Here is an 18571-nt window from a genome sequence, read left to right on the forward strand (position 1 = left end):
TCGAACCTGATCAATACAATCCATAATTGAAAATTTTTTCCACACATCCATAACTGACAGTATTTCATCATCATTTAGCTTGTTCAAAACGAATGAAATGTTCATCTGACATAATATGTTTTAAAAGTCACAATTATACCCTGATCTAGAGGTTGTAGCAATGATGTGGTATTGGGCGGCAGAAAACAAAATTGCACATTTGGGTGTTCTATGCCGGGATGACCAGGTGCATTATCAAGAATCAAAAGCACTTTAAATTCGAGGCACTTGTCATTCAAATAGTATTTAACTTCTGGCACAAAATGTTTGTGGAACCACTCAGTGAAAATCAATGGTCATCCAAGCTTTTTTGTTGGCCATCCAATGAACTGGCAATTTTTGAAAATCTATGCCTTTCATTTGCCGTGGTCTTAATGATCGATTTATGAGCAGTGGTTTTAACATCTGATCTAAAGCTATTCGAACAAAATAGGAGGGTTATGAAATCCTTTGCTGCTTTGAACCCACCAACAGTTTTTTGCATTTTTGATACGTAAGTTCTGTTTGGCATTTTTTTCCAGAAAAGGCCAATTTCATCCATATTCCAAACTTGTTCACGAGTGTAACCTCCATCTTCAATTATTTTAGCAAGTTTTTGTGGAAATACTTTAGCAGCTGTTTCATCAGCAGAAGCCGTTTCACCTTTAATTTTTATATTATGAAGAGCATGTCTTTTAATAAACTTAGCCAGCCAACCATTGCTTGCATGCAATTCATATTTTTTACTCGATTGAGACGAAGTATCTTGCTGCAGTTTTTTAATCTGTTCATAAAATCTCAATGCTGATTGCTTTATGGAATTTCCGTCAACTGGCATTCTTTTTTGTACATTATCTTCTATCCACATCACTAAAGATTTTTCGACCTTTTCTAGAACATCTCTTGTGTATGATGATAATTTCGTACTCGATTTTGTACCAGAACATACCACTTTTCTAATAGCCTCCTTCATGGACTCCAAAATGCTTACCCACAGCCGTCGCACCTTCCCCAGTTTGAAGACGATTTAAAATTTGAATTTTTATATCCAAGGAAACGGCTTTCCTTATTTTTTTTTGGTTATCGGCAACATCATATGAGGGCTGGATTAAAATCTTCGGTTAACGAAATGAAAGTTTCATTTCATTTCAAATGAAAGCATGTACTGAAATGAAATGAAAGTTTCATTTCATTAACCGAAAATTGCATACAATGTAGCTTACCATTTATTATTTCGTGGCAAAATTATTCATTTTATAACGCAATTTTTATTTTGATTTCACTTTAAAAATGCAACTGCAAAAAATGCGGTAACTGTGTTGTCGACTCAAACACCAAATTCAAACTAAGAACTGCTTTTTTATGTGCAGTCAGTTATGTAATTCGGGGAATTCCCAATAAATTAAATTCGTAAGAATTTTCTAAGTTGATATGAGAAACCAAATTCAAACTGCAAACAACTGCTGTTTTTTTTTTTTTTTTTTTGTTTATGCGCAGTCAGTTATGTAATTCAGGGAATTTAGAATTTTCTTAATTGAAACGAGAATGCAATTCTATAAAATTCTCAGAATTGTCTTGAATTACGGATTTTTTCCTAACTTAAGACTTTAGGTTGGTCGCATAAAAGTGAATAAAAATCGCTTAAAAAAATTATTTTTGATATCCCAATTTGCGTAACTCTGAATTTGCGTACAAAAAATTTGCATAAAAAGAGTATTAGGTGTATATATTTCATTACATCTGAACAAACTTATGCTAAAGCAAATAATGAAGCACATCAGACTAGAGTAAGCATGTCATACAGGGAAATGAACTCTGTCTAAATGATTTTAATTAAGATAAAGAGTTTTACCTTCAAATAAAACAATATTTTAATCCAAGTATTGATTTATATTGTGAATTAGAATGCTGCTTACAGAATGAAATCTTATTCCTTTTAAAGCAGCTTGTATCCTCTGCAGAATGCAAGACTCGAGCAGTTTTGACAGGCTTAGCTTCATCATCCTTAAGTAAGTAAAGAAATTGATTTATTCATTAGTACTATATGTGGGTATTAATAAATATTTTTTATACTCCAGCACAACTAAATAAATTAGGAGTTTACAATTAATTATTTTGACAATACAATTGTTTCCTATAGCATTTATGTGGCTACAACCTTCAACTCAAATGGTGTACTAGTACATTCCTACACTGACCACTCAGTTCTGTCAGTTACAGCCATATTTGAAGGTATGACTATAGAAAACTCCAGATATCAGCCATAGTAACAATAACACCTGCCTGTTAACCATTCCCTATCTCTATAATTTACTCTGTAATACCTTCTACTTCAGTATCCTTCTGCTACTGTCTATTATTATTATTATTCTGCATATACAAATTATAAATATAAATGGACACATGAGTGTGATAGTAGTAATAATGGCAAATGATGCAAGAAAGCAAACTTATATTGCATCAGCAAAGGAAAAAAAAATCAGTTTGCCCATCTGTACCCTCCAAGAATTTGTCTAGTTCTACCTTCAGTTGTTTTTGTCAACCTGTCCACTTCCACGAGAATAGATGGAAGCCTGTTTCAACAATCAACCATCCTTCCTCAACTTGAATTTATGCCCCCTCATGTGTGTGTGTAGTCTCAGCAAGTAGAAGAATACCATTAACATTCAGCTTACTCAATGCATTCAAGAATTTACAAACACCTCTATCAGATATCAGACCACAGGTCCCTAATCTCAAGACACTGCAATTTTCAGAACTGAAGCCTTTCTAGGTTAAGACCACCCTTTTGTTCCCTTTACCAATCTGGTTGCCCTTCTCTGCACCCATTCCAGCAGATCTACATCCTTCCTAAAGTGAGGCCTCCAGACATACACAATACTCAAGATGAGGCCTAACCTTGGCCTTATACAAAGGGATAATCACTTCCATATCCTTGCTAGCAAAGTTTCTGTGTGTCATGGCCTGACATAGCTGAATGGTCAGGAACGAGAGTGCATTGCACGTGTTTCTTGAGTGGACTGTGGTTCAAGCCCATGACTACTAAATACGATAAATATTTGTATTGATGATTTATTGTAAACTCTACTGACCTGGTTGTCGTGCCGGAGTATAAACAGAAAATTTTAATTTTTTTGTTTTAAAACCCTATGAGCCTCCTTTAATATAATTGGATAGATTCCATTCGTCATTTTTTATGTCCATCCTCAACAATTTCTCTTCTACTTTACTTTTGGTTATCACAAAGTCATTTAGCTCCTCATTAGAGTTTAATAAACTTCTGGCTTTCTCTTCACTAAAGAATTCCTCGTGTGAATGTAGATGCAAAATACATATTCAATTGGTCTGAATCTGTGCAGGGTCATCAACAGTTAATGCACAGACATCAAGTGGTTCAATGTGATTCAACCCCTTCCTTCTACTGTTAATTTGCTGACACCGGTTTCAGCTGGCTTGGCTAGTGTGGAATTACTAAAAGAGAAACACTGCAAGTCGAGTGTGATCGTCTACTCCTACAGAAAGCACCCTGGTGCTATGACTTTACTCCCCTGCTGTCCCTGTCTCCTTCCCCACCTCTCATCCCAACCTTTTTGCCTGGTGGGCTCTACAGTCACAAATCTTTTTCTGTTCTAAGCAGTCCTCCCATGTAGAGGATGGGCTTACTTCCACAGGTGTACCCCCCCATCCCTTTAACTACCTATTTCCAGGTGGAAAGTCTTCCTATCATCTACCTTCTTTATCTTCATCTGTTTCTCTCCTCCTCATAAGTCTCCCCCTGCTTCCTGTTTCAGTTTCCAGAGTTTTTTTTCCCCCCCTGGGTGCCTCTCTGGCATGCTCGAGCATCATCCAGGGTTTGCCCTCTGCCAGAGACCTTTCTACTCCCTACTACACTTCATGATGTTCTTGTGACATGTACTGAAAGTGAAGCTTGTAGCAGCCAATATTTAAGTAAAATTTGACCTTTTACAAATTTTAAATTAACAATATATTATAAAATTCAAATTAATAAATTATTACAAAAATTAAACCATTACTAAGCATTTATCCACTAGTGAAGTTAAAGTTAAAAATACCACCAAAGTTACTGGAAGGAATTTAAGTTAATGAAAATACTTTAGAAAAGTTAAGAATTAAATTTACAAATTAAGACTGCTATCTTAAAAAATATGTAAATTCAGATAAGAAGCAGATGGAATTAGTAGACAGAATTGTTGAACCAAATTAGTAGGTGATATATAATAGGTTGCCCAGTCATCAATAAAATTATTAGTAAATCAATTAATAACTGATAAAATAATTTTTACACAGTCTTGCTCATAAACTAGATGTAGGAAATAATTTTGACATTGTTTATTTGGATTTCAGAAAAGCATTTGACTCAGTTCTGGTTAGAGGTATAAGCCGAATAATGTGAGGATCACAGATAAGATTCTTAGATGGATTATAGGGTGGCTGCAGGACAAGAGGCAAAGGGTTGTGATTAACATATTCACTGTCATCTGTATTTGAGGGAGTGCATTCAACATGCCATAATTTTCAGGATGTTGAGAAATAACAACATTCTGAAATCCTCAAAATACTGAAAATTTGTAAATAATAGCTGAAAAGTAAAAGTCTGGAATTCATATCTAAAAGCAAACACTTTTGGGTTGAGCTGTAAATTAGAACAAAACTCAAAATTTTATTGAAAGTTTATTCTGTGTACATAAACTAACTTCAACACAAAAAAACAAATAAATATTTCTACTAAGCTTTAAACAAAAATGAATCATTGATGCTACTAACCTAGAGTTCGATCAGTGTGCTGACAGAATCAAGGAGTTCATTTCATTTTACCTGACCAATAGATTTGTCAGTTAACATACTGCAAGTGCTGCCTGATTTAAGTGGCTTACAAGCCACTTAAATCAGGTAGCCCTTATGCAGTCTGAGTTAGGTGTAAGTAGGTCTCGTGTATGCAGTGATAGTTGCATTACCTTGACTATTAGCAATGTCCCAAAACAATTCATTTTCAATTTACTTGGTTTAAAGAAACAAGCATTTTAAAATTGGAAATCAATAATACAGAGAATGCGGAATGAATTAGACCAGTAGTGTCCATCCTTTTCCTGTACAGGGACCATAGTCATAGTTAGATTTGTTTCGCGAGCCACACTAAGTGATTCGAGAAAAATTTGTGTTACATTTTCAATGAAGTGTACTGCGCATACACTTCTGTGCAGCTACCAAAGTCGAGCAGAAGGCATGTTTGACTTGGAGTCCGAGAACATCTCCCTCATATATACAGATGCTTCTGGTCAGGCCTGCTCATATTCACGATCCCAACATGTGGCTTCGTAACTTCAACACTCTTCACATATTCACCATAATGATTGCTGCAAGTCTTTTAAATTCCTTTGTTTCCACTTATTTTAGCATTGAATGTACACAGTTCTTGAAATAAATAACAAAATTTAAAGTGCTATTTTAGTTCACTTTCCACGTGCGCCATATAAAAATTAGCATTAGCATTAGTAGAGGCATTTGATGCAAGAAAGCAAGCTTATGCAGCATCAGCCCAAAAAAAAATATTTAATAAATAAATAAATAAAGAAAGAAAAAATTAACCACTTCCACTTCACCCCTCTGTTCGTTCACCCAGATACAGCCTTACCCAGATACAGGCCGTATCTGGCTTGCGGGCAGTAGGTTGGACACCACTGCATTAGACTACCCTGTATACAGAACAAAGAAATCTACCACTGGAAGAAGTTTGGAAGCAGGTACACCCAAACTGCAACAAATGGTTACAAAATGTCCAAGATTACATTCTTACAAAATTCACATTAGACATGAAATTGAAGTGACTGATTGCCTGAAAACAAACAAACAAACCTGAAGCTTTTGATCATTTGGCATAAAGGTCTTCTAAACAACCTTCCATCTTATGGTTTGCCGACTGTTTTTATTATTGGTTATCCAGTTTTCTCTGATTGCTCACTGAAGGTGATGGTAGATAGCTCTCTGTCTTCTAACTTCTCCACTAATGCTGGTGCCCCCTCAAGGTTCAGTTCTTTCCCCCACTCTTTTTCATCTTGTATATTAATGACCTTCTTCCATTGACTGGAAATCCTATTCATAGTTTTGCCGATGATAGCACATTGCATTCCACTTTCTATTTTGAGAAACCTTGCCCTGCTCAATCAGCTTCAACTTCTTGAATATCCGCTACCAATTCCTTAAATGCGGATCTCCAGGTAATTCTTCAGTGGGGCAAAGACAACTTAGTTGATTCAATCCTTCTAAAGCTCAGTCCTGTCTTATATCTCACAAAAAGGATTCATTCTGCTCCTATGCTTATCTTTGGTGACACTCCGATTTCTAGGCAAGTTGATATATCTCTTTTGAGGATTACCCTGACTTCCAATCTCTCTTGGCACAAGCACATTACAAATATTGCTTCCTCTGCATCTAAAAAACTTGGTTTTCTCTTTCGCTCTCGCCGTTACTTTTCTTCCAAACAAATCACAAATCTGCCCTACTATTCCATGGTAGGGCAGATTTTCCCTACCACTGCCACCGCCCCAGATGTGGGAACATCTGGGGCGGTGCCCTCAAAACTTCTCTCAGGCTTCTAGATTTCGTTCAGACGAGGGCAGGTAGGTTAATTAATGACTCGTCTCTAACAAACTCTCTCTACTCTGTCTGTGAGAGAGTGGAGAGAGTCTGTTATTCTGTTTCTGCTGCATGTCTCTCTCTCGTCTCTAACAATGTCTTTTCTACAGATACTTCCATGGGCACTTTTCTTCTGAATTGGCTTCTATAATTCCCGCTCTCTCTTTCTAAACAGTCCGAACACATGCCGCCACCAGCCAATATCCATTTACTGTCCAGCTTCAAACTCACAGAACCAACTTTTCATCTTCCTCGTTTATTCATTCTACAGAAGTTCGACTAAATGTCAACAAATATCTTCTTTCGCCTTCTCAACCTCCCCCCCCCCTCGATGTGGGCACCTGTACATGGTGAAGGGACCTCCCAGTGATGCTGCTAGATTTCCAGACTAGCATCACTGGGATCCAACGCCCACAGCCCAGGTTCCAGGCTAACATCAATGGAATCCGGCGTGTTTGCTGTGCATTGCGACCCGTGGAAATTCGGAAAGGGGGATCCTGGTGGTTGAGGGGCCCAGCTTCAATACACCACTTTGGTCCCTGCTTCAACAAGACGGGTGGTCCTGGAAGGCCCGGCTAGGATCAATCAGCTAGTAGGCTCGCCTGCGAGGGTCAACAGTGTCAATGCCATGCCCCTACCACCATGGTCTGAGGGACAGGATTCAGGCTGGCGGCGGTGCGGGTATGGTGTCTGGGTAGCCCTGGCGTTCCACTCCCAAGCGCATTTATTGCATGTCGGGTAGTGGGCGTCCCTTTGGGCTCCGTGGTGGGTGGGGAGCCCGGGCACTGAACCATTTCAAAATTTTATGAATCCTGATAAACTTATTTCTTCAGGGGCCCCAACCCGGTCCCTATCTGAAAATATAGACGACGACACAGACAGCACTATTGCTACAAAGAGGCAGCGAACTGAACTACCATCAGGGCCTATCCCACGGTTCTTAATTATGCACTCCACCAATGAAAAACCAATTGGTAAAATGTCACCTTTCTTTATACAGAAAGGGTTAGATGGGTTAGCAGGTTCACCCAAATCAGTTAAGAGGCTCCGTTCGGGGATCTCTTGATTGAAACTAAAAATGACAGGCAATCTGAACATCTACTCCGAGTAACATCAATCAGAGGAATCCCTATAACGGTGACACCACACAGAACACTAAATTCATTGAGAGGTGTAATTTCAGAGTGGGACCTTCTCGACGTCACCGAGGAGGAAATCTGCTTGGAATTGAAGTCACAGGGAGTTATTGCAGTCAAGAGAATTAATGCGCGTAGGGATGGGAAACTGGTTAAAACCAAAAACATTATCCTGACATTCAATTCATCTAAATCTCCTGATGAGATTAAAGCTGGCTACATAAACTGCCCAGTGCGTCCATATGTTCCGAACCCTTTACGGTGTTTCAAATGCCAGAAATATGGACACTTGCAGATGGCCTGTCGTGGTTCCCTTGCATGCGCTCGATGTGGTGCAAAGGACCACGAAATAACTGGATGTTCAGCTACGAAAGCTGCATGTATTAACTGCAATGGAGAACACCCTGCATATTCAAGAGCTTGCCAGCGGTGGAAGGAAGAAAAGGAAATACGATTAAAGGTAGAACTTAACATCTCATACCAAGAGGCCAGGAAAGCAGTTAAACCAGTAAGTAGCGGTAAAGCAACATACGCCGAAAAGGTATCCGATAAATGCTCGATTGGCACCCAAACGGATATGACTGTACCACCAAAAGAGTCATTCACACCCATCGCCCGCTATCTATTAAGTTCAGTAAAACCAGCACAGAAATCTCAGTCAGCTGCCACTCCAATATCGGTACCTCCCAGTGCTCAAGCACTATCAAAAGCCAGCACTAAAGTAACAGTACAAAAAAATCAAGAGCCCATGCCAGGACAAGAAAAAATGGATGTCGAAACCAAGGAGGTGCATGACGATTCAGTCTTGGAACTCTTTACGGAGGAAGAGATGGACACAGCACAACACCCTTTCTTTCCCAAAAAAGACAAATCCAAGACTGATAAAAGTAAGCCCTCAGCACCTCGGAAGCCACCTGATGGACCCACCAAGCCAAAATAATGTCTAAAATCCTACAGTGGAACTGTCGTGGATTCCGATGAAACATTAATGACATCAAGGTACTTCTGCAAAAGCACAAGCCATTGTGCTTTTGTGTACAGGAAACCTATTTAAAGGCAAATGATGACCCCACCATACATAACATTACGATCATTCGTAAGGACAGAATTGGGGACGGTCCTGCTCATGGAGGAGTTGCAATCCTCGTGAGCAACCAGATTCCCTTTCAGCCTTTGCAACTTACAACCAACGTAGAGGCTGTAGCAATTCGCCTTAAAGTGGGGTTTTTATTAACCGTTTGCTGTCTTTATTTACCACCTGGTATTGACATCCTCCAGGAAGACCTTGATGATCTCGTCATGCAGTTACCTCCCCCTTTATTATTTCTTGGGGATTTTAATGGACATAACACTCTGTGGGGTAGTACTAACATTAACGGAAGGGGACGAGTCATAGAGCGTATGCTCACTGACAATGACCTCTCCCTTCTCAATGTGGGAACAAACACCTTCTTCCACATGTCTACCCATACGTTTTCTGCCATTGATCTTTCTATCTGCTCCCCTTCTCTCCTTCCTTCAGCTATATGGGAGGTGGAAGAAAACCCATATGGAAGCGATCACTTCCCCGTGATAACCACCTTAACTAGTGGTGTCAGCCATTAAGTTTACCGCGGTGGAAGATTGATCAGGCTGACTGGAATGCCTTTCGACATCTGGCAAATCTTGACATCGCTACAGTCAGTCGGGAACATATCAACGATGCAGTCATGTACGTTACAGAAAATATTGTCCAATCAGCTGCAATTGCAATCCCAAAAACATCCAGCCGGTTTCTACAATTTCCTAAACCTTGGTGGAATTCAGAGTGCACAACAGCAAAAAGGGCACAAAACAAAGCCTGGGGGATATTCCCTCGATATCCCACGACCGATAATCTAATATCATTAGATTATCATTGGATATAACGTGCAAAAGCACGTTATATCCAACGTCAGAGCCAAAGGAAATGTTGGATCCGTTTTACATCATCCATAACCCAGACTGCCAGCTCAAAAGTAGTCTGGGACAAGATCCGGAAAATGAAGGGAAAATACCCACCGTGCCCTTCGGTGATTCTCGAGCACGATGGATGTCTAATTGCAGACCGAACTGCAGTTGTAAATACTCCAGGAGAAACATTTGCCAAAATATCTACAATAACATCATTCCCTCCAGAGTTTTTGGCCTTGAAAGAGAAATGTGAGAAACATCCATTAAACTTCTCTTCAAAAGGGCTTGAACCATATGACAAGCCCCTTACACAGGAAGAGTTAAATGCAGCACTCTTTCTTACGCATGCAAGTGCTGTCGGGCCCGATGACATCCACTACAAAATGATAAAACATCTGTCACCACATTCTAAAAATCACCTATTAGTTTTGTTTAACAGAATTTTTCTTAATAAACAATTTCCGGATTCCTGGCAGAAAGCAATCGTTCTTGCCTTCCCAAAACCAGGAAAGGATCCTAGATATCCAAGTAACTATCATCCTATTGCTCTGACAAGCTGTTTGTGCAAGGTCCTGGAAAGAATGGTTAATGCCCGCCTTGTGTGGTATTTGGAAACAAATGATCTGCTTTCCAGGACACATTGCGGCTTCCGAAGAGACAGAACCACTTTGGATCATTTAATCCGACTTGAAACATACATTCGTGACTCTTTTATCAAATCCGAGCATCTGGTAGCAGTTTTCTTTGATATTGAAAAAGCGTACAACACAGCCTGGCGATTTGGAATATTAAAAGACCTCTACAACTTTGGTCTTGGGGGTAACCTTCCTCTCTTTATCAAAAACTTCCTTTCGAATCGTCATTTTCAAGTGCGTTTAGGATCCACTCTCGAGAGAGTTCTGTCAGGAAGAGGGAGTCCTACAAGGGTCCGTTCTAAGTGTCACGCTTTTTGCAATCAAAATAAACTCTATCACGGAACAACTTCCGCCCACAATAAACAGTGCCCTCTATGTTGACGACTTTACTGTATTTTGTCATTCATGCAATATGAGGGTCATTGAAAGGCAACTGCAGAAAACCATTGATCATCTTACATTTTGATCATTGGCTAATGGGTTCAGATTTTCATCACAGAAGACCGTTTGTGTACACTTCTGTCGCAAACGTAATCTTCATCCTGAACCAGATTTAAGGCTTGGGACAAAACAACATCCCATTCGTAGCAGAAGTCAAATTCCTTGGACTTATTTTCGACAAAAAGTTGACATTTCTTCAACATATTCGTCAGCTTAGGACAAGGTGTGTTAAAGGGCTTAACATCGTTCGTGCCCTTTCGTCACCTTCATGGGGTGCAGATCGCTCTACCCTTCTTCGTCTCTACTGAGCCCTTGTCCATTCTAAACTCGATTATGGGTCCCAGGTATATGGATCTGCTAGAGACAGTGTACTTCGGTGGTTAGATCCAGTTCACCATCAGGCCATTCAGACAGCCACAGGAGCATTTCGCACATCTCCAGTCCAAAGCCTCTACGTTGAAGCAAATGAACCATCCCTATCTTTTCGACGTAAGCAGTTGTCTTTACATTACACCTTTAAATTGAAAGCCCTGCCTGATCATCCCACGTGGGCATCAGTTTTTGAGCCACGTTGGGAAAATCTCTATAACGCCCGTTTGCCAACAGACCTTTTGGTATTTGGATCCAAGGGCTATTAAATGAACTAAACATGATGGTAGACAACGTTTCCCAGTCACCAAGGCAACTCCTTCCACCCTGGTATGCACATTTGCCAATGTGTGACTTCTCCCTCAAGATCATGGAGAAGGCTAATACACTGGCGGCCCTCTATCAACAACTCTTCGCATCACATAGAGAGCAGTACTCTGACTTTCTGCCAGTCTATACAGATGGCTCAAAGTCAGAATCTTATGTGGGATCTGCTGTTGTATTTCCTCACAAGACATTATCATTCAAGATCCCGCAAGAAGCTAGCATTTATACTGCAGAGTTGCATGCAATTGAAATAGCCCTTGAGTTCATTTTAAATAGCGATTACCAAAGGTACATGATTTACTGTGATTCATTGAGTGTGTTACAGGCTCTAGTATTGATGAAGTACAACTCTCATCCGGTCCTGTCCTGGATCCGGCAGATGCTTTGTTCTGCCTTCGAAACAGAATTTGACATTCGCTTCTGATGGATCCCAAGCCACATTGGAATCCGTGGAAATGAATTAGCTGACCGCTGCCAAATCAGCCATTTCCCTGGGCAGTCATTGCCTGTCAGTCCCCAATACAGACTACAGGCAAATAATACGCTCTAAATTTTGACGTTGTAGAGCAGATATCATCTTTAAGGGCACAAAAGGTGATATAGTTGTACACGTGGGCACTAACGATATCAAGAGTAGGAGACCGGCAGAATTGCTTAACAAGTACAGGTCACTGTTGAAAAAAAGCCGTGAAATAGGGTTGAATTTGAAAGTGTCTGCAATTCTGCCCAGACACGATAGGAGGGAGTATATGATGAGAGAGCCTTGTCGATCAATTCGGCCCTGGAAAGATTGTGCAAGGCTCAAGGGGTAGAATTTTTTTCAGCCTGGACTGTACTTGTTAACAGGAGGGATTGCTTCTACAGGGATGGGATACACTTAAATAGAAAGGGTGCAAAAATATTTGCTGATGCTATCGAGGCAGTGTTAGGTGGGTCGGAAAACTGCTAGCTTGGGGGGATACAAAGACAAATAGATTAACAGTAGCCACTGGCAGAGGTGAAAGAGATTCTTGCACTGCTTCTATTGGAATGAGCAGAAGCCTGAAAAACAAGATTCAGGATATTTCAGAGACTGCTGGGAGTCATTGCGATACAAGTAAACACATGGGTTGTGTTAGGGTAGCTAAGAATAGAAATAGGTGCATGTATACTTGCTTGTACACCAATGCTAGGAGTTTAGTAAATAAATTTGATGAATTTGAGGTATTGCTCAAAACATCAAAGGCAGATATTGTTGGGATATCAGAGACTTGGTGTCACACAGATATAAGGAATGCAGAACTGGAATTTGGGGAGTACAACGTCTACAGAAAAGATAGACTGGATAGGAAGGGAGGAGGGGTTATGCTATTAGTTAAGAAATACACAAAATCCAAGGAAGTGAAGCCAGTGGACATCGCTGGACAGTGCAGTGTCGAGTCAGTTTGGTGTGACATAAGCATTGGGAGATCAAAATTGAGAGTAGGAGTGTGCTATATTCCTAATGACTCTGATGAGTATAATAAGAAACTGTACAGGGAAATAGAGTGGGCCAGTAAATCAGAGAGTCTTATAATGGGAGATTTTAATTTCCCAGATATTGACTGGAATTTGTGGGCTGGTCACTCACACACTAGCAAGGCTTTTGTGGATTTATTGGATGATTGTTTTCTACATCAGCATGTTCGGGAGGCAACTAGAGGGAGGAATACTCTTGATTTGATTATCAGCAGTGATTCTTCATGCATTAAGAATCTGCAGATAAATGAACCACTAGGTGACACTAGGTGACAGTGATCACAGTGTGCTGAAGTGGGATTTACTCAAAGAGGTAACTACCATTAGGGGTAAAGGGAAGGGTTATTGCTTTCGTAAAGGCGACTACGATGGACTGAGACAGTATTTAAGTTCTATACAGTGGGACCAACTGATGATGTTACCAACAGTAAATGCAAAATGGGAAGCATTCAAAGAACTTATCTTGGAAGCTACTAGACTTTACATACCAACTAAGAAATATTGTTCAAGGTTTAGGCCTAAATGGACGTCAGATGAACTGATGAGGCATATGGCAGAGAAGAAACATGCATGGGATACATACAAATTAACACATGACACAGAAGCCTATGATAGATACAAGTTGATCTGTAACCAAGTTACAAAGGAGGTTAGGCAGGCGAAGGCAGATTACGAGAAATCTTTGGCAAGGGATGCAAAGAAAAACAGCAAAGAGTTCTTTACTTATGTAAACTCTAGAAGGAAGGGGATGAATCAGATTGGTCCACTTGATATCGATGGGTCAACGGTTGATGATCCTGCTCAGGTAGCTAACAAACTAAATTAATATTTTGCATCGACATTCACACATGAGGAGTTATTTAGCGAGGGGAATGCCAGAGGTGTATTCAACTCTAGCAGTAAGCTAGAGAATCTTGTAATAACTGAGAGTAAAGTGGAGGAGAAATTGTTGAAGATAAACACAAGAAAGGCACCTGGGGTGGATGGGATCTATCCAGTTATATTAAAGGAGGCAGCAAAGGAAGTAAGCAAACCCTTAGCCATAATTATGAGAGCTTCCTTGGACTCAGGGGAGGTACCCATAGACTGGAGATGTGCAAATGTGACCCCAATTCACAAAGGAGGATCAAAAGCTGACACAAGCAATTATAGACCTGTGAGTTTAACTTCTGTTCCAGGAAAATTAATGGAGGCACTAGTTAAAGAAGCACTGCAGGATCATTTAGACAAGACTTCAGTTATAGCTCAGACACAGCATGGTTTTGTTAAGGGGAAGTCTTGCCTGACCAATTTGATTGGATACTATGATGCAGTCACAAAGGAACTGGATGCAGGGAATAACTTTGATATTATATACTTGGATCTTAGAAAGGCGTTTGATACTGTTGCACATGGAAGACTGCTGCACAAATTGGAGCAGTGTAACATTGGAGGCAAATTGCTGCTGTGGGTAAAGGGGTGGCTGAGGGGGAGAAGACAGAGAGTGGTAATCAATGGACACTGCTCGTCGTGGACTAATGTTATTAGTGGAGTCCCTCAGGGCTCAGTGTTGGGTCCATTATTGTTTTCTGTATTCATAAATGATATTGATGATGGTATATCAAGCTTAATGTTGAAGTTTGCAGACGATACAAAGGTAGGCAGGGTTGTCAAGGACACTACTGACACTATGCTGCTGCAACAGGATCTGGAAAGGTTGAGCAGATGGGCTGAGAGGTGGCAAATGAAGTTTAACATTGACAAATGTAAAGTACTACACATGGGAAACAGCAACCCCAGAGCAACGTATCAACTCTGTGGTATTACACTGACAGTGGTAGAGAATGAAAGGGAGCTGGGGGTGGTTGTGCAGGCAGATATGAAGTTCTCTGAGCAGTGCAGACGGGCTGCAAGAGTAGCTCATGGTGTATTGTCAATGATATATAGGAATTTTTCTAGCAGGGATAAGGAGGTGATTATTCCCTTGTATAAGGCAATGGTCAGGCCACACCTAGAGTACTGTATACAGGCCTGGAGGCCTCATTTCAAGAAGGATGTAGAGCTGCTGGAACGAGTACAGAGAAGGGCAACAAGATTAGTGAATGGAACAAAGGGGTGCTCTTACGAAGAAAGGCTTAAGATTTGCAAATTACAGTGTCTGGAGACTAGGCACCAGCGAGGTGATCTGATAGAGGTGTATAAAGCATTGAATGGTTTGAGCATGCTCAATGCTGATGGGATTCTTCCTCTCGCTCAGAATAATCACCTGAGAGGGCATAAATTCAAATTGAGGAAAGACAGATGTAGGATAGACGTGCGGAAATTTGCCTTTAGCCAGCGAGTGGTTGGTTGGTGGAACAGACTTCCATCCCTTGTCGTGGAAGTTGATAGCCTAAATAAGTTTAAGGCTCAGCTGGACAGGTATTTTGAACGAACAGAGGGGTGAAGTGGGAGTGGTTTTTTTTTCTTTCTCTTTTTTTTTTTTTTTGGCTGATGCTGCATAAGCTTGCTTTCTTGCATCAAATGCCTCTGCTAATGCTAATGCTAAATTATATTCCCAATGGCAAGACTCTTGGCACGGACAGACCGCGAATAAACCACACCATATTAAGCCTGTAATCATGCAATGGCAGTCCAGTCTATGCAGGGTCCGAAAAGAGGAAGTTGTTCTTGCTCGGCTCCGCATAAGTCATAGCCATCTAACACACTCCTTTTTGCTGAGGGCGGATGGCCCACCTATGTGTGAGACGTGTAGCGTTATTTTAACTGTTTCTCACGTTTTTTATTGAATGTCCTGTCTTTAGACAATCTTTTTCTAGAGCTTTTAATAATCTGGCTGAACCATTTACACTCAGTCAGATTTTAGAGACAACATGTCTGACGTTTTTAATTTTTTACACTCGATCAATTTATACACAAAGATTTAAGTTTATATTTTATACCTTTTATGTAACCTTTAACCATAGTATCATTTTTACCTTTTTGACATGGTAGCCTGTTCTAAGGCTGACCAATATTTTTGTATTAGTTTTATTTTTGATTTGGCGCATTATGGCCACAGTTGCCAATGTGCCATTAAAAACAAACCAAACAAACCTTCTCAGCCTCCAACCCAAGAATGGTACTAAGTACTACAGGTTCTAATACCTCTTGTGTTTGGGGTTTTCATAAAAAAAAAAGTCTGGATGGTATTCACCACATCTATGGTGAATCATTTGTCTCCCATCAGAGCCATGTATTTTGAATATCTTCTCATCCAAGAAAATAACTGACTTCCACTGCTCGGGAGTCCATTTTACATGCTCCTTACACCAAATTAATCAGGTCTTTTTCATTTTTTGTGTAAGGAGGGGCTTCTTCTTAGGACAAAGCGCTACAAGTCCATTTTTGAAGAGGCGTCTTCTAACTGTTACTGCACTTGCTACCTGTATGTTCTTTCCATTCTCTTTCCACCTCAGATGAAGAAGCTTTACGATTTTTAAGGCATAAGTGCTTCAAAACGCGGTTCTGTTTTGGCACAGAGGCTCGTTTGCATCTGGTTCCTTTTTTCCTATCAGCAGAACACATATTCTTGAGTTTGGAAAGAAATCTACTCACTGCCGACTGATTACAAGACACTCTATAAGCAGTTTGGTGTGACATAAGCATTGGGAGATCAAAATTGAGAGTAGGGGTGTGCTATAGGCCTAATGACTCTGATGAGTATAATAAGAAACTGTACAGGGAAATAGAGTGGGCCAGTAAATCAGAGTGTCTTATAATGGGGGATTTTAATTTCCCAGATATTCACTGGAATTTGTGAGTTGGTCACTCACACACTAGCAACCCCTCGACGTGGGCACCTGTACGTGGTGAGGGGACCTCCCAGTGACGCTGCTGGACTTCCAGACTAGCATCACTGGGATCCAACGCCCACAGCCCAGGTTCCAGGCTTACATCAATGGAATCCGGCGTGTTTGCCGTGCGCTGCGACCCGTGGAAATTCGGAAAGGGGGATCCTGGTGGTTGAGGGGCCCAGCTTCAATACACCACTTTGGCCCCTGCTTCGACAAGACGGGTGGTCCTGGAAGGCCCGGCTAGGATCAATCGGCTAGTAGGCTCGCCTGAGAGGGTCAACCGTGTCAATGCCACGCCCCTACCCTCATGGTCCGAGGGACAGGATTCAGGCTGGCGGCGGTGCGGGTATAGTGTCTGGGTAGCCCTGGCGTCCCACTCCCGAGCGCATTTATTGCATGCCGGGTAGTGGGCGTCCCTTTGGGCTCCGTGGTGGGTGGGGAGCCCGGGCACTGAACAATTTAAAAATCTTCATGAATCCTGATAAACGTATTCCTTCAGGGGCCCCAACCCGGTCCCTATCTGAAAATAATGACGGAGAGGCAGATAGCATTATTGCTACAAAGAGGCAGAGAACCGAACTACCATCAGGGCCTGTCCCAAGGTTCTTAATAATGCATTCCACCAATGAAACACCGATTGGTAAAATGTCGCCCTTTTTTATACAAAAAGGGTTGGATGGGTTAGCAGGTACACCCAAGTCAGTTAAGAGGCTCCGTTCTGGCGACCTCTTGATTGAAACAAAAAATGACGGGCAGTCTGAACATCTACTCCGAGTAACATCAATCGGAGGTATACCCGTAACAGTGACACCACACAGAACACTAAATTCATCGAGAGGTGTCATTTCGGAGTGGGACCTTCTCGACGTCACCGAGGAGGAAATCTGCTCCGAACTAAAACCACAGGGAGTTACTGCCGTCAAGAGAATCACTGCGCGAAGGGATGGGAAAATTGTTAAAACCAGGAGTGTTATCCTGACTTTTAACTCTCCCAAACCTCCTGATGAGATCAAAGCTGGATACATCAACTGTCCAGTACGTCCATACATTCCGAACCCTCTACGGTGTTTTAAATGTCAGAAGTATGGACATTCTCAAATGGCCTGCCGTGGAGTCCTTGCATGCGCCCGGTGCGGTGCAAAGGACCACGAAACAACAGCATGTTCAGCCACCAAACCCACCTGCATTAACTGTGAGGGAGAACATCCGGCCTATTCAAGGGCATGCCAGAGGTGGAAAGAAGAAAAAGAAATCCAACGGCTGAAGGCAGAGCTAAACATATCGTACCAGGAGGCAAGAAAAGCAGTGAAACCTCTTAACATCAAAAAACCTACCTACGCCCAGAAGGTAGCAGGGAAATGTTCGATTGGGACTCAGACGGACATGTCCGTCCCCCCAAAAGAATCATTTACTCCCATTGCACGTTATCTTTTAAGCTCCCAAAAACCTGCACAAAAGGACCAATCAGCTGCCACTCCTATATCGATACCTCCTAATGCTCCACAAGAAGCAAAAGAAAAGAATAAGAAAGGGGAAGTAACACCTAGTACCCAGGAAAACATGGATGTCGAGCAGAAGGAGGTACATGATGAGTCAGTTTTGGAACTCTTTGCTGAGGAAGAAATGGACACAGGACAGCGTCCATACTTCCCCAGGAAAGATAAATCCAAGACTGACAAAATTAAGCCCTCAGCACCTCGGAAGCCGCCTGACGGACCCACCAAGCCCAAATAATGGGTAAATTCCT

At 41.2% G+C, this 18571-nt stretch overlaps 1 protein-coding gene across 4 annotated transcripts in view; it reads left to right on the forward strand.

The window, feature by feature from the left end:
• The window catches only part of LOC150083830 (uncharacterized), a 46034-nt gene that overhangs the window by 19491 nt on the left and 7972 nt on the right, over window positions 1–18571 (forward strand). For 2 of the 4 annotated variants that reach the window (XM_090375802.1, XM_090375801.1), the window contains exon 2: window positions 1961–2027. In XM_090375802.1, coding sequence (XP_090231928.1) covers window positions 1961–2027 — 67 coding nt within the window. The remainder of the gene's footprint in view (window positions 1–1960; window positions 2028–18571) is intronic. The other 2 variants (XM_090375803.1, XM_090375804.1) reach the window with 2 other exon arrangements.

The sequence above is a fragment of the Mastigoproctus giganteus genome, chromosome 6, assembly GCF_048544385.1.
Source record: "Mastigoproctus giganteus isolate SK-2022 chromosome 6, ASM4854438v1, whole genome shotgun sequence".
Lineage (NCBI taxonomy): Eukaryota > Metazoa > Arthropoda > Arachnida > Uropygi > Thelyphonidae > Mastigoproctus > Mastigoproctus giganteus.